Source organism: Artemia sp. Qi Xiang Cuo, chromosome 13, assembly GCF_049724085.1.
Source record: "Artemia sp. Qi Xiang Cuo chromosome 13, ASM4972408v1, whole genome shotgun sequence".
Taxonomy (NCBI): Eukaryota; Metazoa; Arthropoda; class Branchiopoda; order Anostraca; family Artemiidae; genus Artemia; species Artemia sp. Qi Xiang Cuo.
Window position 1 is genome coordinate 11,973,415 of NC_142806.1, and position 26,266 is coordinate 11,999,680.

Consider the following 26,266-nt stretch of genomic DNA (forward strand, 5'->3'; position numbering starts at 1 on the left):
TAAGAAAAACAATGTCAAAGACACAGTAAAAGAAAATAAGGGTAACTATTGTCCCTTGTCTTTAGAAAATATAAAAGAAATAAAAAAGCACGAAATGTGTGTAGCACTTATTAATCATTTTGTGAATGATGATGCGTTACCAGATAAATTCAAAACTCTCAGAAAAGAGATAGATAATTTTTACTATGATCTTGATGAAGAAAATACTATGCAGAATCGTGACTGCTGAGGCAGCTAGAAACCAAACCTCAATAAAACCTGTATTACAACAAAACTTAATAACACCTTTATTCGAATATTTTCATTCAGATATAGGTGGACATTTAGGAGTAGCGAAAACTTTCCATAAATTAAAATAATATTTTTACGTGCCGTCGGCAGTAACAAAACTTAAGGAATTTGTAAGTACATGTGAAGCGTGTAACTTAAGGAAAAATCCCCAAGCTTATCCTAATCCTCCAATGGGAATAGTCCCGGTAGCGAGATGCCCCTTCGATATTGTCTCATTTGATTTATATGGAACCAGTGGAGGCTTACCTCTTTCCAACAGAGGCCACACTTGTATTCTTTCAGTTATAGATCACTTTTCCAGATTTACTTTTGCAAAAGCATTAAAAAATCAAGGCGCTTACGCCACGAGTAAGGCGTTAGCGAAATTATTTTTAAAATTTGGCATTCCAAATAAGGTTTTAAGTGACAACGGAAGTAATTTTGTTTCAAAAGTAACAAAAGGCTTAATGAGTTTTCTTAACATAGAGAAATTGATGACTTCCCCATGTCACCCACAAGCTAATGGTAAAATAGAAAATAGGCATAAAATATTTTCAAATGTATTAAGCATTTATACAAAAGACAACAGAAACGATTGGAATCAATCCTTACCTTATTTAACTAACGTAATCAACACTGCTTATTCAGAAACAACCAAAGAAAACCCTTTTTATTTACTATTTTGGTCGCGATTTTAGAATCCCGATTATTGAGTCCCGGCAATATTACAATAACTCGGAGGATTACAAACAAGAATTCATAAATAGGATGAGGTAAACTTATAATATAGTTAGGCAAGAGTTGGAAAAATTTAAAATAAACCAAGAGCTAAGAAACACAACCCAAAGTCAAGGGGAGCATAGATTTCAAGATAGGAGATTGCGTCTACCTAAGGAACACGGCAAATACGGAAGGCAAAAAACTTTCCAACAAATATTCTGGACCGTAAAGAATAGTCAAAAAGTACGATAACGATTATACTTTTAAAATGCTGAACCCCGATAGTGGAAGAACTTACAAGGTACATGTTAGCCGAATAAAAACAGCCAAATTTCCAGAAAGATGGGTATCGCGTCCCCCGTCTACCGATTCGTCAGATGCAGAAAATGAGCCCCCTAAATCAAGATTGTCAGAGCTAAAACCCTTTAATTTCAAGAAAGACTATTTCGAGAATGATAGTGACGAGGAAAACTTTGAATAATTTTTGGCTATGAAAAATCTTGTTATTCCCAAAAGAAAATCCCTTATGCCATTACGAATAAAAACGCCGAAAGATCCAAAAAGTTCATCATCGGAGAGCGCAGGAGAATTGGATTATACGATATCTGCAAAAACCCAATTTTTCCCTGATAGAAATTCGACCTCTTGTCCCCCCAAAAGATTTCCAGACGATATGGTTTCCCCCGGAACACCAATTGAGAGACCCTTGTCATTACAGAAGGAACTGAATAGAGCTGTCGAAACTCCGGGTATTACTGTAAAGAAAACTCCTCCGAAAGATTCAATTAAAACAAATCTGCGAGAAGCTATGGATTTAATAAATATCCCAATAAAAAAGAGTCAAAGTACCTTGCCTAGGAATCAAACTCCCAAGGATGACCAGAAAGGACAATATCATGATATAACTGTGTCCAAGGTCAAGCCTAAACAGTGGACTTCATGGAGGGAAACATTAGTGCAAAGAATGCCCCATCCCCATGAAGACATGGCATTTAAACAATGGCGGAACCCCGCAAAAACTTTTGATTCCTCTCAAGCTCTCAAGAATCTTTCAAATCTCCCAAGTTGAAAACTCAAAGCGAGGACTTAGAGAATAAACCTTCTACTTCCAGAGGAGTACAAATTTACGAAGGAAGAGCACGTGATACCTCAAAAACGCGAAGTGCCACTTCTAAAAGTTCTAATGCGGAAATCATCGAAAACCAGTTCCGAAGAGTCTGACGGCGAATCAGACCATATAGTAGATAAAGAAATAGGGAATTCAAAACCGACTTCAGTGGCCGCGAACGCGAAAGAAACAAAATAAAAGGGCAAGAATTTTTGAATAAACAATACAAGAAATTTTATCTTATATCGCTAGAAAAACCAAAAAACAAAAAACCGCAAGAAACAGAAGAAAAAGTAACGACACAGTCAGGTAGAACGGTTAAGAAACTGGAGAAATTAAAATACCCTTAAAAATACAAAAAAAAATATTTTAATGGATAGGCGTCATAAAGGAATAATAATTTAAAAACTCTTAGCTCACAAGTAAAAGTAATACAATTATAAAAATGCAGTAGAAAAATTTTGTTCAACATATATCAAGGCTTCGCACGAATCAAAACCGTCTGAAACCGTCTGTTCAACATATATCAGTTCCCGAAAACGAATTCTAATTAAAAAGTCACATTGCATATAATTCATTTGAATAATTTCCTTTAATATAAAAAGTTAACCCGTACCATTCAAGTAAGATGCATTCAGTGTAGCTGAAAGAAGTCTTACTAAAAAGTAATAAACAAGAGAAATTCATAAATCTTAGAAATGACCCTTGGTTATTTTCCGTTCCAAGATAAACTGTTGGAACTTTGTCTTGCTATAACAATACAGAAAGAATAAATCCAAGTTACAGGACAGAATTACTGTTACAAGATGTGGGTACGTTAACCATAAAACAAGGATGTCGACTTGTAACTAAAGAGTCAACTGTTCGAATGCCGTTAATTACCACGAGCGCAAACATAATAAGTCCCAAAATAATCAATTTCAAGCCAATTAACCTGTCGTACAGTGTTCCCAATATAGAAAGTGAGGAAATGAAAACCTCGTTATGGTCCAAAATAGAAAAAAATAAAGGGACATTAAGGCTTACAAAAACAAGAGAAGTATTAGACTCCCAAATTCCCCTATTTTCAAATGAAGACCAAAGATCAACCTAAGTGGATGATAGATACGGATTATTCTCAACCATTTTTTGGTTGAACATACTACTGACCGTATGTTTCGTGTTCGCGATTTCCCTGACCATGAGAATCTTACTGACTTTTAATTATGGAAAAATCCTGAGACTAAGGAGGCAAAACCCAAAGGAAGAACACGGGGAAACGGCTGAAATGCAGAAGTTAAACCCGGAACCCCATGAGAACGTCTAAGCCAAGAAAAAGGGAAGACATTAGAAAACGAGTGGGTATAGAGGTCTCCAATCTTCCTTGCTATGTCTTGTTCTCTCATTGTAAGTGTCGTTTACGTAAAACCGTGTGGCTACGACGCTGCAACATGCGTTTCTTAAACAGCACGGACGTTCGTGAACAATGAAGGCATGAAATATATTGTAAACTGAGACCTCAAATTTAATGTTGTACAGTAGCTTATGTTTAAAGGGTTTTTTTAAAGCTAAGGGAGAATAAAATAAGCGCCGAAGAATTAAATAAGCCTTGTATCGTCGTTTCCTTTCTCAAAAAAATTTATAATAAATATATTTTTCAGATTTACCAATGGGAATTATTATATCCGAAACCAACATGATAATAATGTCGTTTTATTAAAATCAATATTTATGTAATAATATTAGTGGATAGATTGAATATTGTCTTTTAGGGTAATATCCACCCTAAAATGCACTTATTAGCATGGTTTATTAGGTATTTAGACTACTTGATTTTGAAAAACGTGGAATTCTACCTTAGTATCTCTACTACGGGGATTGTAATAACACATTGGAAATCGATCATTAAAATGCGTTGTCCAGTGCAGATACAACGTAATATCATCTATTTTCATCATACCTCAACCAACGAAGAGTACTCACCATAACCTCCAGGCAATTTTCATCCCAGCTTCGTTTACGAAAATTATAGTTATCTTTGATCGTTGTTTCCTCGACCACAAACCCTATTACGTATCAGGTAGCACTATATTTGAATCTTAGTCTCCAGTGCACTATCGAACTATATAATCGCATAAATCCTGAGAACCCCATCTATCAGTACAAGATATGAGTACATAAATATAACCTTTGATAATCATTAAGGACCCATGTACCATACTACTGTATAGTTATGATATCAGATGATCCCAAAAATTAATTATGTGTCACAGACTCACGGGTCAAACCGCTTTCGACCATTTTTCGGTATCCATCCTTTCACCTCTATCACATGCGAAAAGTTCATATCTCTGTTATCCCATGAATGTTACGAGATAATTTCTGAAAAATGGACCTGGAAACCAGCCATTGAATTACAGAAACCAAAATTAACCTTAGTGAATAACCCCTCAGTGACAATATACCCGTCCCACAAGTTAAAGACAATATGTCGAAGGAGTCACTAAAGTTTGATGTCGACCCATTCCAAATCCAAACATCAATTCCCCTGTGATTAACCAAAGAATCACCGCAAAAGTTAATAGACGCAAGCCAGGCACGAACAATTTTATAAGAGAACTCTAATCTCTAAGTGCACAAACGAACAATTTTATACGAGAATTACATTCTCTATTTACTTTAAAATATCCCAAGAACGATATGTTGAGAAAAAAATCAACCCGATCCGGACTGTGTTGATCATAGATCAAGTCCCAAGTCTCAACAGTCCCAGTGTTCAACCCCTTAACGATAAGGCACCTTATGGTCTATCCAAAAAACTGCAGGTGAGAATGAACTCTGTTATCAAAATTCCACACACCTGTACCTGGGAGTATCATTTCCCGTTTGACAATTAAAGAAAGCGTTTCGTCCAAGATGAACAAAACCATACTCGAACTATTCTGTGAAGAAGCTATTGTATGTGTTTAAAATTTTTTTTGAAAAAGACAGAAAGAGTGAACGACCATAAACTATAACGGAAGGAGTGAGTACGCTAAAAGACATCAATGGTGATGAAATAGGTGTAAATTTGCATATGTTATATTTTAAAAACTTCGATAACTTAAACATTCCAATATCCTATCATTAATATCACATAGCAAACATTCCCAATGAAAGTGTTCTAATGTTTACCAGTGAACGTGGTAAACATTATATTGTGTGTTTTAAATCGTTCTTATATGTAGTGTTAGATGTTCGGATAGAATTATGTGTAGCGTTTTAGTGCTATTCATTTAATTTAGCGTAGATGGAAAGCTCAGTTATCTTATAGTTAGCAAAGGATAAAAACTTGTACAAGTTGAATTTTCAAAAAAACCTCATAGAAAAAGTAGAATAACCTCAACCTTGCTGGAAATATAAAAGTCATCAGTTTTAGATGTAAAAAAAATCTTTAGTATAGTAGCTAGGCTAGAACCAAAAATAATCTCAGTCCGGTAGATGAACTTTAGATAGGGATGTATAATAAAATAATAAAAGTAATAGAAAAAATTTTTAGCACTCCTGATTAAGCTTATATAAAAGTATAAAATAATACAATGTCAATTAAAATTACGTAGGACCAATAGTAAATAAATCGCGAATATTTCAAAAACCCAAGGGCAAGCAAGTCCTAATGACGGGAGGTCATTAAATAATGGGAAGGGTAATCTGTACCGTGAGTAATATGTGATATATTTAAAATACAAAAAACAATAAAATTCTTTCTTTCTAAAGATAATTCCGCCATAAATTAAACTTCCTCTAATTAAGTTCAAATCCCGTTTCCAAGAGTCTAAATTCTTAATCAGCAAAAAGAGAAACTGCGTTTTAGCCTCAGCCAAACAACGACGCTATTCGGTTTTGAATTTCGCTAAGATATTTGGTAATAAAAAAATGCTAGATACAAAGTTTCTCAGGAAGCTTAAGTTATAAGAGCAGTATCAATGTTTAAATTATCGAAAATATTGAAAACAAATTATTGGATGAAGGGTTAGCATAATGAAGTGAGTTGGTAAACATAATAACAAGGTAGCGGCCACCTCCAAAGGACCTCGGCCAATCGTGAAATAGCTCTCAGGGCGCAGAAGCAGGATTAGTTTGATATAGTGAAGAAAAGTGTTTTTTGAGGCATTCAGGCATTGCAATTCAGTCATTATTATTATTATTATTATGGAGGCATTTTGATGCGAGCATTCTTAGATCAGAATTATTATTATTGGCATTGAGTTGTCATAATCTTTTCGGTTAATTTGTCAGAATTATCATTATGACGCAGTCATTGTAGAGATTTGGTCATTATTGTTATCTCAGCCACTTTTGTCGTCAGTTGAAGTGAAGCACTGTTGTACACCTAAATGTAAGTCTCAATAAAACCATTGCTTTTCTATTTGTATTTGTTTTATTTATATGTCTGTATCTAATCGCACAGCAGGTAACTAGTTCGTAGGTATCCACAGGTAACTTTCCCTAAGAAATCTGATTTCTACATTACATTAGAGGTAACTGATTTCCAGATGCTCAAGGAAAAGAGATTACAATTACATAGTTACGTATTTTATTTTCTCACGTTCAGCGAGTGGCAGGGTCACCCATTTATCTATTCCCCCCCCATTACAGCTGGTGCAGCCCTCAACGGCACGAGATAAGCTATAACGGCTCAGATGATGCGATCGTAAAATTCCACGGCGGAAACTTTTGATTTTCTCATTATTTTTATAGCTTACTTAGTTTATTACTTAGCCTAAGAAAAATTCACCCGGCAGAAAAACGAACAAAAATTAAATTAAAAAAAAATTCCGAAAAATAAGTTTTTCAAAGAAAAGTAAAGGTCATTTTAAACTTAAGGTCAAGAGATACAAATGCTTGTTAAAATTCAAACTCAAAATGATCAGAAATTAATATTAAAGAATAAATGAAACCCAAAACGAACAGAAATTAAATAAACAATCATAGCAAAAAACATACAACAAGTAATAATATAAATGAATAAATAGATCTTAAAAGGAGTAATGCATAAATTGAATATGAAAATCAAACTTAAAACGAAAAGAAATATTTTGCTATTAAAGTATAAATGAAACTTAAAACGAACAGAAATTAAATAACAATCAATGCGAACAAACATACAATATATATTAATGTAAATGAATAAATAAATCTTAAAACGAGTGAAACTTAAATTGAATAAGCAAATCAAGTTTGAATCAAATAAAAATAACTACAAACAAGAGTTTGGGTATCGCCTCACTGCAGAAGCCTGAAACCTACTGCGTTTTTGGCGCTTTACTGAAAACGAATTATATTACAAATGATTTCTTTTGTACTTAATATTGAAAATAAATATTAAAATTACAGTAAAATTTTGAACTGATGACGTTTTATCAATTAATATCATTATGCATCAAATATTCAGTTTAATTTATTAGTTCTTTTCAAGATTAGTCAAGACAAATATAGTTTCACTACAAATAAAATTTGGATACTTTCCCCTTCTTTAACTGTAAAAACCTAAAGCCTTCTGCTTCATTGGTGCTTCACTGAAAACGAATTACTCGTATATTACAAATTTATTATTTTCTAGTTCTTACAGCATTGAAAATGAAAATAAAATTACAGTGAGAAAATAATCTTGAACTGATGGATCTTTCAACTGAATATCTAACATTCAATTTGATTTTGTTTATACTTTCCAAGACTGTTCAAGACTGATATAGTTTTGCCATTTTTTATTAACTAATCGTGTTGGTTTGTTATGAAAACGTTCTATGGCTTCCAGGCATTTCTATTTGAGCGGAAAACTGAACCTCAAACTTTGTGGAACATGCATTTTCTTGCTTGAAACACCAAAATATAATAAAATGTCCAGTTTCGGAGTGTTCCACCACTCACAAGCAAGTGCCATTGATATTTTTGAATCTGCATGGTCAATTTAGGGGATGGAGGGTAGGCTAATTCTCGTAGCAGCCCCATTCCGTCGTGGTTTGATTCACACTTTCAACACATGGCGTCCGGACTATCATATAAATCTATGCTTTTTAAATGCTGGAATATAATTTTTAGTTTACTGGAAAAAAATTCAAATGAGTTTATTGGATAAAAATTTACATTGTCAATTTAATATACATATGCTGATATTTATTTCCTATAATCTTAACTAATGAATGCGTTGTTTTCAGTAAAGCGCCAATGATGCAGTAGGTTTTCGGCTTCTGCAGTGAGGCGATACCCAACCTCTTGTTTGTAATTATTTTTATTCGATTCAAACTTGATTTGCGTATTCAATTTAAGTTTCACTTGATTTAAGATTTATTTATTCATTTACATTAACATATATTGTATGTTTGTTCGCATTGATTGTTATTTAATTTCTGTTCGTTTTAAGTTTCATTAATACTTTCATAGCAAAATATTTGTTTTCGTTTAAAAGCTTCATTTTCATATTCAATCTAAGCATTACTCGCTTTAAGATTTATTTATTCATTTATGTTATTAGCTATAGTATGTATTCTGTTGCTACTATTTATTTAATTTCGGTTTCTTTCGGGTCTCATTCATTATTGAATCGTACTTTCTAGTAATGTTGTTCTTTAACATAAAAAGGTTTTTGTATCTGCAGTTATGAATTATGAAATTGCGGTTGAATTTATTTCAACAAAAGAATTTTCGCAAAGTTTTTTTTAATTAATTCTAAGACAATGACGATAGCTTTTAAGATTTATTTATTCATTTACATTAATATATATTGTATGTTTGTTCGCATTGATTGTTATTTAATTTCTGTTCCTTTTAAGTTACATTTATACTTTAATAGCAAAATATTTGTTTTCGTTTTAAGCTTCATTTTCATATTCATTTTCAGCTTCATTTCATATATAAATCTTAAAACGAGTGAAACTTAAATTGAATAAGCAAATCAAGTTTGAATCAAATAAAAATAACTACAAACAAGAGTTTGGGTATCGCCTCACTGCAGAAGCCTGAAACCTACTGCGTTTTTGGCGCTTTACTGAAAACGAATTATATTACAAATGATTTCTTTTGTACTTAATATTGAAAATAAATATTAAAATTACAGTAAAATTTTGAACTGATGACGTTTTATCAATTAATATCATTATGCATCAAATATTCAGTTTAATTTATTAGTTCTTTTCAAGATTAGTCAAGACAAATATAGTTTCACTACAAATAAAATTTGGATACTTTCCCCTTCTTTAACTGTAAAAACCTAAAGCCTTCTGCTTCATTGGTGCTTCACTGAAAACGAATTACTCGTATATTACAAATTTATTATTTTCTAGTTCTTACAGCATTGAAAATGAAAATAAAATTACAGTGAGAAAATAATCTTGAACTGATGGATCTTTCAACTGAATATCTAACATTCAATTTGATTTTGTTTATACTTTCCAAGACTGTTCAAGACTGATATAGTTTTGCCATTTTTTATTAACTAATCGTGTTGGTTTGTTATGAAAACGTTCTATGGCTTCCAGGCATTTCTATTTGAGCGGAAAACTGAACCTCAAACTTTGTGGAACATGCATTTTCTTGCTTGAAACACCAAAATATAATAAAATGTCCAGTTTCGGAGTGTTCCACCACTCAAAAGCAAGTGCCATTGATATTTTTGAATCTGCATGGTCAATTTAGGGGATGGAGTGTAGGCTAATTCTCGTAGCAGCCCCATTCCGTCGTGGTTTGATTCACACTTTCAACACATGGCGTCCGGACTATCATATAAATTATGCTTTCTAAAAGCCAGAATATAATTTGTACTTTACTGCAAAAAATTTAAATGAGTTTACTGAAAAAAAATGTGCATTGTCAATTTAATATACATATGCTGATATTTATTCCCTAAAATCTTAATTAATGAAATAATTGTTTTCAGTAAAGCACCAATGACGCAATAGGTTTTAGGCTTCTGCAGTGAGGTGATACCCAAACTTTTGTTTGTAATTATTTTTATTCGATTCAAATTTGATTTGCGTATTCAATTTAAGTTTCACTCGTTTTAAGATTTATTTATTCATTTACATTAACATATATTGTATGTTTGTTCGCATTGATTGTAATTCAATTTCTGTTCGTTTTAAGTTTCATTTATACTTTCATAGCAAAATATTTGTTTTCGTTTAAAAGCTTCATTTTCATATTCAATCTAAGCATTACTCGCTTTAAGATCTATTTATTCATTTATATTATTATTTGTTGTATGTTTTTTCTTATTATTGTTCATTTAATTTTTGTTCGTTTTACTATTTATTAGTAATTTCTGGTCGTGTTGTTTTTTTAATTAAAAAGGTTTTTGTTTATAATGATCAGAAGTTTAAAAAGGCATTTAATTTTCTTTTAAAAAAAAAATTTTCTGACAGTTTTTTTTAATTAATTCTAAGACCAATGACGATAGCGTAGACTGAAGAACGATTGAATTCAGAATAATGAATATTGACAGAATGGTGTGGTTGAAGAATGACGAATAATGACAGAATGGTTTGGTTCTAAGACAAGGATGATAGCATATAACAAATGTTAACACTAAAAAATGTTATTGGCCATGGTTAATGTTAAAACAAAACAACATGAAAATTATAAACCAAGAAACATCCCTAGATTTAAATTAATGGATAAATAGATTACACAAGATGGTCTTGTTAGAGTTTACGGTCAATAACCCTTATTAGGTCAGATTTTACGGAAATAGTTTTATTTTTCGATCCCAAAATAGACTTAAGTTTCACATTTGAACCAGAGAATTGTATTTTCCATAATTTTCTTACAAAAAAAAGAGTTTACGGTCAAAAACCCTTATTAGCTCAGATATTACAGAAATACTTTGTTTTTCCACCTATAAGTTAACTTAAGTTTTACCTCTAAACCAGTCAAATGACTATTCCAAAATTTCCTTAAAAGAAACTAGAGTTTATGGCCAAGAACCCTTATTAGCTCAGATACTACAGAAATAGTTTATTTTTCGATTCATAACTGGACTTAAGTTTCACATTTGAACCAAAAATGTTTTTTCAGAGATTTCTTTAAAAAAAAAATTATCTCAAGTCATTCACACGGGTTTTTCGCTAGCAACTCGGCCCCCACTATCACACTATAACTACTCTAAGACATCTTTCTGCCAATCAACTCATCTTCCCCACAACACCTTTCAGCCATTTTTTGTTAAAAGATTTATTTTTAAGTCATCCACACGGATTTTTCGCTAGCAACTCGGCCCCCACTATAACTACGCTAAGATATCCTTCTGCGCTAGCAACTCGGCCCCCACTATAACTACGCTAAGACATCCTTCTGCCAATCTACCCATCTCCCCCAAAACACTTTTCAGCCCTTTGTTTTTAAAATTTTTTATTTCAAGTCATCCACATGGGTTTTTCGCTAGCAACTCGCCCCCCCCCCACTATAACTACGCTAAGACATCCTTCTGCCAATCAAACCATCTCCACCAAAACACTTTTCAGCCATTTCTTGTTAAAATTTTTATTTCAAGTCATCCACATGGGTTTTTCGCTAGCAACTCACCCCACACTATAACTACGCTAAGACATCCTTCTGCCAATCGACCCATCTCCCCCAAAACACTTTTCAGCCATTTTTCGTTAAAAATTTTATTTCAAGTCATCCACACCGGTTTTTCGTTAGCAACTCGCCCCCCACTATAACTACGCTAAGATATCCTTCTGTCAATCAACCCATCTCCCCCAAAACACTTTTCAGCCATTTCTTGTTAAAAAATTTTATTTCAAGTCATCCACACGGGGTTTTTGTTAGCAACTCGCCCCCCACTATAACTACGCTAGGACATCCTTCTGCCAATCAACCCATCTCACCCAAATTAATGTTCAGCTATTTCTTGTTAAAAATTTTTATTTCAAGCCACTAAATAGGGGTTCTTACATTAATGTCATTTCACCCTATAACTACGGTAAGACATCGGGTTGCCACGCCCCCCATCTCCCCCAAAACACTGTGCGGCTAGATATCGATAAAAATTTTTATTTCAAGTCTTCCACACGGGTTTTTAGATAGCAGCTCGCCCCCCACTATAACTACGCTAAGACATCCTTCAGCCAATCAACCCATCTCCCCCAAAGCACTTTTCAGCCATTTCTCATTAAAAATTTTATTTCAAGTCATCCACACGGGTTTTTCACTAGCAACTTGCCCCCCCCCCTCCACACTATAACTACGCTAAGACATCCTTCTGCCAATCAACCCATCTCCCCCGAAACACTTTTCAGCCATTTCTTGTTAAAAAATTTTATTTCAAGTCATCAACACGGGTTTTTCGCTAGCAACTCGCCCCCCCCCACTATCACGCTATAAGTAAGCTAAGACATCCTTCTTCCAATCAACCCATCTCCCCCAAAACACCTTTCATCCATTTCTCGTAAAAAAATTTATTTTCAAGTCATCCACTTGGGGGTTTTCGCTAGCAACTCGTCCCCCACTATAACTACGCTAAGACATCCTTCTGCCAATCAACTCATCTTCCCCACAACACCTTTCATCCATTTTTCGTTAAAAATTTTATTTTTAAGTCATCCACACGGATTTTTCGCTAGCAACTCGGCCCCCACTATAACTACGCTAAGACATCCTTCTGCGCTAGCAACCCGGCCCCACCTAAAACTACACTCAGACATCCTTCTGCCAATCTCCCCATCCCTCCCAAAACACTTTTCAGCCATTTCTTGTTAAAAAATTTTATTTCAAGTCATCCACATGGGATTTTCGCTAGCAACTCGGCCCCCACTATAACTGCGCTAAGACATCCTTCTGCCAATCAACCCATCTCCCCCAAAACACTTTTCAGCCATTTCTTGTTAAAAAATTGTATTTCAAGTCATCCACATGGGTTTTTCGCTAGCAACTCACCCCCCACTATAACTACTCTAAGACATCCTTCTGCCAATCAACCCATCTCCCCCAAACCTCTGTTCAGCCATTTCTTGTTAAAATTTTTTATTTCAAGTCATCCACACGGGTTTTTCGCTAGCAACTCACCCCCCCCCCCTGCTATAACTACGCTAAGACATCCTTCTGCCAATCAACCCATCCCCCTGAAACACTTTTCAGCCATTTCTTGTTAAAAAATTTTATTTCAAGTCATCGACACGGGTTTTTTGATATAAACTCGCCCCCCACTATAACTACGCTAAGACATCCTTCTGCCAATCAACCCATCTCCCCCAAAACACTTTTCAGTCATTTCTTGTAAAAAAAAATTTATTTAAAGTCATCCACACGGTTTTCTGCTAGCAACTCGCCCCCACTATAACTACACTAAGACATCCTTCTGCCAATCAACCCATCTCCCCCAAAACACTTTTCAGCCATTTCTTGTTAAAATTTTTTATTTCAAGTCATCCACACGGGTTTTTCGCTAGCAACTCGCCCCCCACTATAACTACGCTAAGACATCCTTCTGCCAATCAACCCATCTCCCCCAAAACACCTTTCAGCCATTTCTTGTTAAAATTTTTTATTTCAAGTCATCCACATGGGTTTTTCGCTACTAACTCGCCCCCCCCACTATAATTACGCTAAGACATCCTTCTGCCAACCAACCCATCTCCCCAAAAACATTTTTCAGCCATTTCTTGTTAAAAAATTTTATTTCAAGTCATCCACACGGGTTATTCGCTAGCAATTCGCCCCCCACGATATCTACGATTAGACAGCCTCCTGCCAATCAACCCATCTTCCCCAAAACACTTTTCAGTCATTTCTTGTTGAAAAATTTTATTTCAAGTCATTCACACGGGTTTTTCGCTAGCAACTCGCCCCCCACTATAACTACGCTAAGACATCCTTCTGCCAATCAACCCATCTCTCCCAAAACACTTTTCAGTCATTTCTTGTTAAAAAATTTTATTTAAAGTCATCCACACGGGTTTTTAGCTAGCAACTCGCCCCCCACTATAACTACGCTAAGACATCCTTCAGCCAATCAACCCATCTCCCCCAAAACACTTTTCAGCCATTTCTCGTTAAAAATTTTATTTCAAGTCATCCACACGGGTTTTTCACTAGCAACTTGCCCCCCCCCCTCCACACTATAACTAAGCTAAGACATCCTTCTGCCAATCAACCCATCTCCTCCAAAACACTTTTCAGTCATTTCTTGTTAAAAATTTTTATTTCAAGTCATCCACACGGGGTTTTCGCTCGCAACTCGCCCCCCCCCCCCCAACTATCACGCTATAAGTAAGCTAAGACATCCTTATGCCAATCAACCCATCTCCCCCAAAACACCTTTCATCCATTTCTCGTTAAAAATTTTATTTTCAAATCATCCACTCGGGGGTTTTCGCTAGCAACTCGGCCCCCACCATAACTACGCTAAGACATCCTTCTGCCAATCAACCCATCTCCCCCAAAACACCTTTCATCCATTTCTAGTTAAAAATTTTATTTTCAAGTCATCCACTTGGGTTTTTCGCTAGCAACTCGCTTCCCACTATAACTACGCTAAGACATCCTTCTGTCCATCAACCCATCTCCCCCAAAACACTTTTCAGCCATTTCTCGTTAAAAAATTTTATTTAAAGTCATCCACCCGGGTTTTTCGCTACTAACTCGCCCCCCCCCCCCCCTCCACTATAACTACGCTAAGACATCCTTCTGCCAATCAACCCATCACCCCCAAAACACTTTTCAGCCATTTCTTGTTAAAAAATTTTATTTCAAGTCATCCACACGGGGTTTTCGTTAGCAACTCGCCCCCCACTATAACTACGCTAAGACATCCTTCTGACAATCAACCCATCTCCCCCAAATCACTTTTCAGTCATTTCTTGTTAAAAAATTTTTATTTCAAGTCATCCACACGGGTTTTTCGCTAGCAACTCGCCCCCCACTATAACTACGCTAAGACATCCTTCTGCCAATCAACCCATCTCCCCCAAAACACTTTTCAGCCATTTATTGTTAAAAATATTTATTTCAAGTCATCCACACGGGATTTTAGCTAGCAACTCGTCCCCCACTATAACTACGCTAAGACATCCTTCAGCCAATCAACCCATCTCCCCCAAAGCACTTTTCAGCCATTTCTCATTAAAAATTTTATTTCAAGTCATCCACACGGGTTTTTCACTAGCAACTTGCCCCCCCCCCCCCTCCACACTATAACTACGCTAAGACATCCTTCTGCCAATCAACCCATCTCCCCCAAATCACTTTTCAGCCATTTCTTGTTAAAAAATTTTATTTCAAGTCATCAACACGGGTTTTTCGCTAGCAACTCGCCCCCCCCCCACTATCACTCTATAAGTAAGCTAAGACATCCTTCTTCCAATCAACCCATCTCCCCCAAAACACCTTTCATCCATTTCTCGTTAAAAATTTTATTTTCAAGTCATCCACTTGGGGGTTTTCGCTAGCAACTCGACCCCCACTATAACTACGCTAAGACATCCTTCTGCCAATCAACCCATCTCCCCCAAAACACCTTTCATGCATTTCTCGTTAAAAATTTTATTTTCACGTCATCCACATGGGTCTTTCGCTAGCAACTCACCCCCCACTATAACTACGCTCACACATCCTTCTGCCAATCAACCCATCTCCCCCAACACACTTTTCAGCCATTTCTTGTTAAAAATTTTTATTTCAAGTCATCCACATGAGATTTTCGCTACTAACTCGCCCCCCCCCCCACTATTACTACGCTAAGACATCCTTCTGCCAATCCACCCCTCTCCCCCAAAACACTTTTCAGCCATTTCTTGTTAAAAAAATTTATTTCAAGTCATCCACACGGGTTTTTCGCTAGCAACTCGACCCCCACTATACCTACGCTAAGACATCCTTCTGCCAATCAACCCATCTCATCATAAACAATTTTCAGTCATTTCTTGTTAAAAATTTTTATTTCTAGTAATTCACTCGAGTTTTTTGTTCCCATATCGCCTCCCGCGATAACGAAGATAAGACCGACTATTTCCACTCCCCCTAGTTCTTACACAAAATAGTTCAGCCATGTCGTGGTAACATATTTTATTTCAAGTATTCCACACGGGTTTTTCGCTCGCAACTCGCCCCCCACTATAACTACGCTAAGACATCCTTCTGCCAATCAACCCATCTCCCCCAAAACACTTTTCAGCCATTTCTCGTTAAAAATTTTATTTCAAGTCATCCACACGGGTTTTTCACTAGCAACTTGCCCCCCCCCTCCACACTATAACTACGCTAAGACATCCTTCTGCCAATCAACCCATCTCCTCCAAATCACTTTTCAGCCATTTCTTGTTAAAAAATTTTATTTCAAGTCATCAACACGGGTTTTTCGCTAGCAACTCGCCCCCCCCCCCACTATCACGCTATAAGTACGCTAAGACATCCTTCTGCCAATCAACCCATCTCCCCCAAAACACCTTTCATCCATCTCTCGTTAAAAATTTTATTTTCGAGTCATCTACTCGGGTTTTCGCTAGCAACTCGCCCCCACTGTAACTACGCTAAGACATCCTTCTGCCAATCAACTCATCCCCCCCAAAACACCTTTCATCCATTTCTCGTTGAAAGTTTTATTTCAAGTCATCCACTTGGGTTTTTCGCTAGCAACTCGCATCCCACTTTAACTACGCTAACACATCCTTCTGCGCTAGCAACTCGTTCCCCACTATAACTACGCTAAGACATCCTTCTGCCAATCAACCCATCTCCCCCAAAACACTTTTCAGCCATTTCTTGTTAAAAAATTTTATTTCAAGTCATCCACACGGGTTTTTCGCTAGCAACTCGCTCCCCACTATTACTGCGCTAAGACATCCTATTGCCAATCCACCTATCGACCCCAAAATATTTTTAATTCATTTTTAGGCTTATAATTTTATTTCATGTCATCACATCCAGTGTTTTATACGCACATCACCTCTAATTCTACCACCTCAAAGACATACTTCTGTATCGAAAAGTATCTCCCCCAAAACTTCGTTAAGCGAGGCCTTGTTAAAAATTTTTATTTCCAATACTCCACTCGATTGTTTCGCTAGAAACTCCCCCCCCCCCACTATAACTACGCTAAGACATCCTTCTGCCAATCAACCCATCTCCCCCAAAACCCTTTTCAGCCTTTTCTTGTTAAAAATTTTTATTTCAAGTCATCCACTCGGGTTTTTCGCTACCAACTCGCCCCCCGCTATAACTACGCTAAGACATCCTTCTGCCAATCAACCCATCTCCCCCAAAACACTTTTCAGTCATTTCTTGTAAAAAAATTTTCATTTAAAGTCATCCACACGGGTTTCTGCTAGCAACTCGCCCCCCACTATAACTACGCTAAGACATCCTTCTGCAAATCAACCCATCTCCCCCAAAACACTTTTCAGTCATTTCTTGTTAAAAATTTTTTATTTCAAGTCATCCACACGGGTTTTTCGCTAGCAACTCGTCCCCCACTATAACTACGCTAAGGCATCCTTCTGCCAATCAACCCATCTCCCCCAAAACACCTTTCAGCCATTTCTCGTTAAAAATTTTATTTCAAGTCATCCACACGGGTTTTTCGCTAGCAACTCGCCCACCCCCCCCCCAGTATAACTACGCTAATACATCCTTCTGTAAATCAACCCATCTCCCCCAAAAAACTTTTCAGCCATTTCTTGTTAAAAACTTTTATTTCAAGTCATCCACACGGGTTTTTCGCTAGCTACTCGCCCCCCCCCCCCCACTATCACGCTATAAGTACGCTAAGACATCCTTCTGCCAATCAACCCATCTCTCCCAAAGCACATTTCAGCCATTTCTCGTTAAAAATTTTATTTCGAGTCATCCACACGGGTTTTTTGCTATCAACTCGCCCCTCACTATCACACACTAACTAAGCTAAGACTTCCTTCTGCCAATCAACCCATCTCCCACCAAAATACTTTTCATCCATTTGTCGTTAAAAATTTTATTTCAAGTCCTTCATTCGGGTTTTTCGCTCGCAACTCGCCCCCCACTATAACTACGCTAAGACATCCTTCTGCCAATAAACCCATCACCCCCAAAACACTTTTCATCCATATATTGTTAAAATATTTTATTTCAAGTCAGCCACATGTGGTTTTCGCTTGCAATTCGCCCCCCACTATAAATAAGCTAAAACATCCTTATGCGCTAGCAACTCGGCCCCCACTATCACACTATAACTACGCTAAGACATCCTTCTGCCAATCAAACCATCTCCCCCAAAACACTTTTCAGTCATTTCTTGTTAATAAATTTCATTTAAAGTCATCCACATGGGTTTTTCGCTAGCAACTCGCCCCCCCCCCCACTATCACGCTATAACTACGCTAAGACATCCTTCTGCCAATCAACCCATCTCCCCCAAAACACTTTTCAGCCATTTCTCGTTAAAAATTTTGTTTCAAGTCATCCACACCGGTTTTTCGTTAGCAACTCGCCCCCCACTATCACGCTATAACTACGCTAAGACATCCTTCTGTCAATCAACCCATCTCCCCCAAAACACTTTTAGCCATTTCTCGTTAAAATTTTTATTTCATGTCATCCACACGGGTTTTTCGCTAGCAACTCGACCCCCACTATCACGCTATAACTACGCTAAGACATCCTTCTGCCAATCAACTCATCTCTCCCAAAACACTTTTCAGCCATTTCTTGTTAAAAATTTTATTTCAAGTCATCCACACGGGTTTCTCGCTAGCAACTCGACCCACAGTACAGCACTATAAGTGCTCTAAGACACCCCGCTCCCATCACCCCACTACTTGTGTATTATACTGAACACATCGAAGAAGTAAAGCTATCCGTTATTAAAATTAGTATCAACTCTTAGTATCAACTTTTTAGTATAGTATAACGTTAAACTCTATTTTAAATTGACAACACTGTTCAAACACCACTTGTGTATTATACAGTACACATCGAAGAAGTAAAGCTAGGTCAAGTCATAAGACCACCCCCTTTTTTCTCAACCTTCATACGATACAATTCGCGAATGTTATCTAGCTCTTTTTTTCCCCTATTATTCGAATAAGATTGTTCATACAGTCCAATTCGCGAAGCCCTTACCCCTTTTTGCAAAGGTCAATCAAACAATTCTGATTGTAGCATCCATGCACTTTTCAGACATTTCTCGTTAAAAATTTTATTTTCATGTCATCCACACCATAGAGCTACGATCGTAATGAATGGTACTTGTTATCAGAAAAATGTCAATTGCCAAAAAAAAAGAAAAAAAACAAACAACCATGGTTTCAAAACATGTTTTATCACTTTATAGGTTGCCAGCTTTTTTTGCAATGTCCACGTGGAAGGAACATGCATTTTCTTGTAGGGTTGAATGTAGGGTTAAAAGTGCGTACACGGTTACTACTAGCTGTTAGTAATGGCAGTGCTTATAGATAGTATTTTATTCAACACTATTGATACTGTTGATTTTCATTGCTCTCATAAGCCCTATCACTGTGTTGTAGCATAGTGGATTCATTCTCAGTCGGGCAATATGGGTCTCAGGGTTCTATTTCCGCTATAGTAAGGTTGGGCTTGCAACATTTCCCTGTAAAATATACTCAATAACTGAAACGTGGATTTGACCCCCTACGCATCAAGGGCTCTCAGGATCATTATCATTTTTACCATAAACAATTTTACTGTTTATCATACCATAAACCGTTTTACTGTTTGATATATATCAAACAGCTAAACGAGTACAAACTGTAACAAATATAAACGAATAAAGAGAATATAGTCTTTAGCCACTGACCTATTGTTTCGTGTTTTTCCTTTGGTTACCTTGTGAAGTCGTATTATTCGTTTTTCGTTGTGTTAAGTAAGAAAAAGGGGCCTTTTCCCCCTTGGCACCCATTAAGCCTTATGATTTTTACAGTTTTACTCATAATTTCTCACATTTTCCTGAATTTGTATTTTCAAACTTATCATCTCCTTCCAAATATATTAATATCTACGCATTAATTATTTATATTGCATAGGAATTATAAAAATTATAACTAAATACAAGACCTATATTGCCAATGAGCTCTAGGTTTCAATTCTAAACAATTTTCTGGGGCTGTTTTTTGACACATTGAAAATATAGTTAAAACAAGTTTAGTAAAAACAGACAAAGTTCTCTAAAAAACGGCCATTAATGGGAAATTTTCTCTTCAATTTTACCATAATCATTCTGCTTGGCAATGTCCAGTATAATAATTTAGCTATTTACATTCAGATGAAAATTCAAAAGTTCAAAGCGTTCAAAGCGATCATACCTGTCTAAAACGGATATTTTACGAACATCATCAAATTAGTAAGTTTCGCAATCTAATCTCAGTGAAGTAAAAGAAAATTTATTTCATAACGAAGTTGGACCGTCTCCGGCTTGTGTTTACCTGCTACCTGTCAAATGATATTTGATAACGTTTTGCCTTATGAACTACAGATAAACTATGAGCGAAAAATTTTTGTTTATTCGCCGCTGTTGAACTTTCTTTTCCGTTTGCTGAGTAATGGCAATAAGCCATCGCAAATAACTGATTCCAAAGTTAGGTTATATGACAAGGAAAGGATAAATGAAGCGCGAGTTGTGCTGCATGAAATCAAATGTGCAAACGAAGGGTTGTCTATGAAAGTCAAAGATGAAGGTAACGTTAAGGAACTATGTCGTACAATGGTCTGGGCGGTGAAAGATCAGAAATGTAAGCTTTCAAAGTTTGTGATGGTAGACCTACAAGAAGTTCCTACAACTGCAGACGAAATCAGTGCAGTCACAATTACCCGTGTCAATGAGATGTGCAGAAAGGTAGACAGATTTATGGAGTCACAAAGCCAGAATAAATTCAGTCAACTACTTACCTAGACTTCTAAAACCTCCGCCTCCCCCCTCCCCAACCGTTATCCTACGCTGCAGTAGTAATAAAAAACTTTCCACGTGAATTAAAAACTCCCAAATCCCGCCGGGAGTTTATTACCCAATTGTGAGAAAATGACTGTGATGAAGTTGTTGAACTGAAGTGTTTTAAAACTGAATCTAAGCTACTTGTTAAGAACAAAAGGGCCGCCACATGCATCGCCAAAAAATAGCCAAGTCAGGTTCAAACTTAAAAGCCCGTGCAAAGGCCCCATCATACATCGGTATCGTTACTTAAGTGCCTTGGGATGTTACAGAGGAGGAATTGAAGGCCCTCTTAATGGGCGTAATTGAGGTCAAACGTTTTGGTACTGCAAGGCATTTTTAATCTATTTCTAAACCGCAGCTGACCTCAAACTTGCCATCGACAGCCATCCAATGGTTGGAATAGAACGAATAAATGTGAAAAACTTCATTGTTTTGCCTCTCAAGTGTTACAAATGCCATAAAAATGGGCATAAAGCCGCTTCGTCTACAAATTGAGCTGTCTGTGGTCGAAACGAGAGATGTTCCATCAAAAGACAATCCCTGTACAAAGCCAATGCGTTGTGTGGCTTGTGATTCGTCGTCTCACACCTGCTATCACGTAAGATGCCCTGAAAACCAAAGTGATTGCAGAGAAGCCTAACCATGGAAATTAGCGTCATTTCCTGGAATAAACATGGCCATGCTCTTAATAAGCGCCCTGTAATTGAAGACATTCTTGAGGAATTGCGACGCGTTATGTTTGCAAGAACATTTTTTAATTGAGTATCGGAATTTATATGGTAATTTCATGGTCCGTATTTATATTCCTGGTATCAGTGATATTTATGTTGTCTTAGCAGTTTATAAGGTGGTGAGATAGGGATCTATTGTTTCAGCTGATTTTTTTCAATAATGCAATAATAGAGCCACAATCGCAAATTGAAGGTTCATCCATAGTTCAAATTGAACTATTGAACTATGAACGCAAATTGAAGGTTCATCCATAGAAGGTTCATCCATGTCGAAAGATTCGACAGATGTATCTATTAGACTTGGTGATATTACGGTTAAGCCAGTGTCTTCGTTAACTTATTTGGGCCTTCCTGTCGGGACTTCCGTGCTAGCTACCCACTCGCTCATAATTAGGCACCTGCAAAAACGTATTTTGGCGTCATATTGTAACATTGTGGCCAAAAAACTCCGTTTTAATTGCATGATTTTAGCTAGGTTGTGTAACGCAACCACGCTGCCGCATATTCTGTATGTTGCACCTTGCTGGAGAATGCTTCAGAAATCAAACATTAAGCAAATTCGGTCCTACTGCTTTCGTTATGCAAAGTATCTGTTGAGTCTACCTTTGAGGACGCGTAACTCGTATATTAGCCTTCAATATAAAGTTACAGAACCATGTCAGGCCGTTATAAAACAGATTGACAATTTTAACACAAGGCTGTAACACGAGTGGTCGTCCCTCCTGCGTTAGTAGTGTCGATGTAGTTCTTTTAAGTTTTTATTCTGTATTGTTTTTTTTTTGTTTTGGTTTCTTTTTTCTCTTTTCTTTTTTTTGTGTATTATGTTGTACTCCGTCTTCTTGCTTTTTTTTGTAGTGACGGGTTAGAAATAAATAAATAAATGATAGATAGAATAAAATTGGCCCTAAGTTACCAAGACAAAAAGATATAGGACCAGTTCCGTCTTCAAATTACTGACAGGTACAATGAGGCATCCATACAAGGAAAAGACATCTCTGGACTCTCACTCATTCATTCACTCTCTTCCTTTCTCCCCTTGAGATTTAATACTTCTACCATTTCCCTGCAATTTCTCAAAATATTTATACAATGTGGCCGAATTTGTATTAAATTTCTTGAAATGTGGCCTCTTTCTCTTATAAATTTCTGATTCAGTGTCTACTTTAGATTATATTGCATGTGTATGCGATACATCACTTTCAATGTTTCTGTCCCTTCTATTTTAGCTGTACAAAGCAGGTTTTGTTTCCAAATTAAAGCAAATAGCAAGATTAAAAGTAAAAATAGTGGACGTAATGATGGAAACTGCCACAACCCATTATATGTACTGAACACTTATTTCTGAACTAAACTTTTTAACCTATTCTGAATTAAGCACTACAATAGAACAAATCTTACTTCTTAATGTGCAGGAAATTTCTGTTCATTGTATTTCCAGAATCGCTTCCCGTGTAACTACATCTCAGCTCTTCCATTTTCCTTGATGCCTTAGTATGGCCAAAGCTGCGATCAAAAGTATGGGGCACAGCCATGAATTGGGGGAGGGGTTGTTGATCTGAGTTACGATTAAATTCGAAGCGAAAACTTTGTTATTGCGCAATATTGTTCGGTTTGTATTTTGCTGCTTGTTCTCTTAACTTGTTCTTATATTTTTGTCTGATGATGTGTTACTTTGAAGGATTAACTAATAAGTCGAGGAACTCCTAACTCTTCTGAATTTAACTGAATCTTACCTAGAATCGAAGAAGTTGAAGCTCAACGCATCTAAGACAAAGATCGTCATCTCCAAAAGTAGGAAGCCAAAGGACCTCAGGATTATTCCTTTACTTATAAAGATGAGGCAATAAAAGTGACCCAAAGTATAAATATCTGGGATTGATGGTCGCAGCAAATGAGAATCGGACCGACCACATTAAATTGATGATTGCAAGTGGTAAGGCAGCTTCTTGTGCTCTACTTTGACAAAAAAATATCATGGGAATCAAAAATATGATGCACAAGTACCTTTTTATGACTAAAGTCAAACCTGTTGCCCATTATGGATGTGAGTTGTGGGGGACTACTACGGTAAAACAACTGGAATCTCTGCAGTTTATGTATTTTAAAAGAGTTATAGGCCTCCGAAATAATTTTAGTAGTTTGGTCCTAAAGGGTGATTTGGGTTTGCAGGATCTACGTCATATGAGGACTATACAAATGACTAAGTTTTGGTTATAGGTTGCGCGCTTACCTGATAACCGCCAGGTGAAAGCGGTCTACACAGAGATGTTGAGTTTTACCAAAAAGGCAGCATGGCCAAAACAAGTTAAAGCACTGTTGGATAACGCTGGTTTATCATGGGCATGGAATGAGGGACAGGGTCCTCTAGGTAAACCCGAAGATTTCCTCGGTAAGTTTGCATCGCGCCTTCGGGACCAAGAGATTCAGGTTTGGCTAACGCGTCTGGAAAAGTCTAGTAGCCTGTATTTTTATAGACAAATTAGAGATGTGTATGGGGAGGAGTTTTATTTGAAGCTGAACTTACCGTGGAGAACCCTTAAGTATTGGTCGTAGGCGCGGGCAAATTGCATACCACTGCGTAAAGGATACTGGGAGTCTTATGATGAGGATGGCTCGGGAAGTAGGCGTGCCTGTCCCCTTTGTGGGGAGTTTGGGGATGGGATGGACCATTTTCTGAGTAGATTCCAAAGTTTGGCGAATTTTAGGGATAAATTTTTCCATGGGGATTTACCGCTGCTCCCGGGTGTTTTGGGGACAACTTCCAGGGACCTAATTATTGCGTTAGGTTGTTTTATTGATAATAGTCTCATGACGCAGAAAGAAGCTGGAGTTTCAATTTATTGAGTGTTATTGTTCTTTCCTTATTGTTTTTTGTTTATTTGTTTTCGTGTATATGGCCACTGGTTTTTAAATACACGCATGTATGTATGTATGTATGTATGTACCATATGTTCTCTATGCGTTCTTATGTTCTCTATACGGTCTACCTTACGCCCTATGCTGCCACATCGAGCAGCGCTCTGGTGGCTAGGGTATAAATTCTGTCATAACTTATTTGTATAAACAAAAATTTTTCTTACACATAGTTTCTAGTTCACAATAGGACATAAACTCAACTGCTACCAAATTGAGAATAAAGAGGGAGAATTTTAGAGGCATAAAGATGGTGGCAGTCCTGTTAGCGTCCTTTAAACTTCTCAATCCTTACGCTAAAGTTAAACTTTTGAATATCAATGCTTCAGTATAAATGGTCTAGAATGCAAGACTAATGTGATAAGAAATTGGTATTGTTTTTAACAATGCCTCCAGAATGGGGAAGCTCTTTTATTAACGTTTGCTTTAAACAATAAAAGCTTGATCTCACATGCTTAATAAGATACTTGATTAGCAAAACACTTGCAAGCACCTATTCGCTGTAATTTTGCTGTCTTAAATACTTTCATTTAGACGTTAGTTAAGCTTAAGCACAAATTGAAGGGTGCAGTATCCCACTTCATATACAGAATAATCGAGGTCCCTTCTGATTCATAACATTGCTCTTTATTTCCTCGAAACAGAAGTTTTACTTTCTTAATTAAATTCGATCAGAAGGTTGTGAAGTGACTGATGAAGAGGCGACGATGTGACTTTATTTCCCCCTTTCTGGGTTTTGAAAGGAGGGGCAGGAGTGCTAAGTTATAGATTTTTAGAAAAGATTACCCAATTTTACTTCTTTTTTTTATAATGCCTAGTCCTCAAAAATACATTGAGAATAAAGTTATTTGTCTTTTAAATATAAAAAACAGGTAATTATTTGATTGTTATGCTGCATATCTTTCAAAGGCGAGAAGTACTTTAAATTCTTTCAAACCGAATATCTACATGAAGATGAATATAGTATGTTTTCTAGCCATGACGATACATCTATTCGTTTAACATACCCACGTAAAATATGGCACTTAAAACAGACTGAAAGTATATGATATAAAAACTTACCTGGATACACCGTACGATCAGCAGTTCCGTGAAACACATAGACTTTGTCGTTTTGCATATTTACAGTTGGATCTATATCCCCACTATTCGCAAAATCCTCAGTTGCTTCTATCAAACTGTCAACATTCACTACTCCCGGTGTCGCCATGCAATAGGTTGTTTGCAAAAACTGGCCCTTGGCACAGTAATATGGGACTAAAAAACAAAAGTAAAATAGATTAATGAGATGAATTGATTATTAGTGAATACCTTTTACCAACAGGGTACTATTTGAATTACATTGTCCTAATGGCATTATATCACAGACAGGTTATCATAATTTTTCGGGAGATTCCTGGGGTTTTAACGACTGTCCTTAGGTGTTCACCAAGGTCATTTACTTCAATATAATTCGAAATTATATTCGGTACTATTTGAATTACATTGTCCTAATGGCATTATATCACAGACAGGTTATCATAATTTTTTGGGAGATTCCTGGGGTTTTAACGACTGTCCTTAGGTGTTCACCAAGGTCATTTACTTCAATATAATTCGAAATTTGACACAAGGGTGGTTTCAAAGGGCAACAGGGGGAACTTGTCGCGG

General features: G+C 36.5%; 1 protein-coding gene across 1 annotated transcript in view; it reads right to left on the reverse strand.

Annotated features, from left to right (window-relative positions):
• The window catches only part of LOC148944956 (uncharacterized), an 82,517-nt gene that overhangs the window by 41,396 nt on the left and 14,855 nt on the right, over positions 1–26,266 (reverse strand). Inside the window, exon 3 of the mRNA XM_089099250.1 lies at positions 25,679–25,873. Coding sequence (XP_088955376.1) covers positions 25,679–25,873 — 195 coding nt within the window. The remainder of the gene's footprint in view (positions 1–25,678; positions 25,874–26,266) is intronic.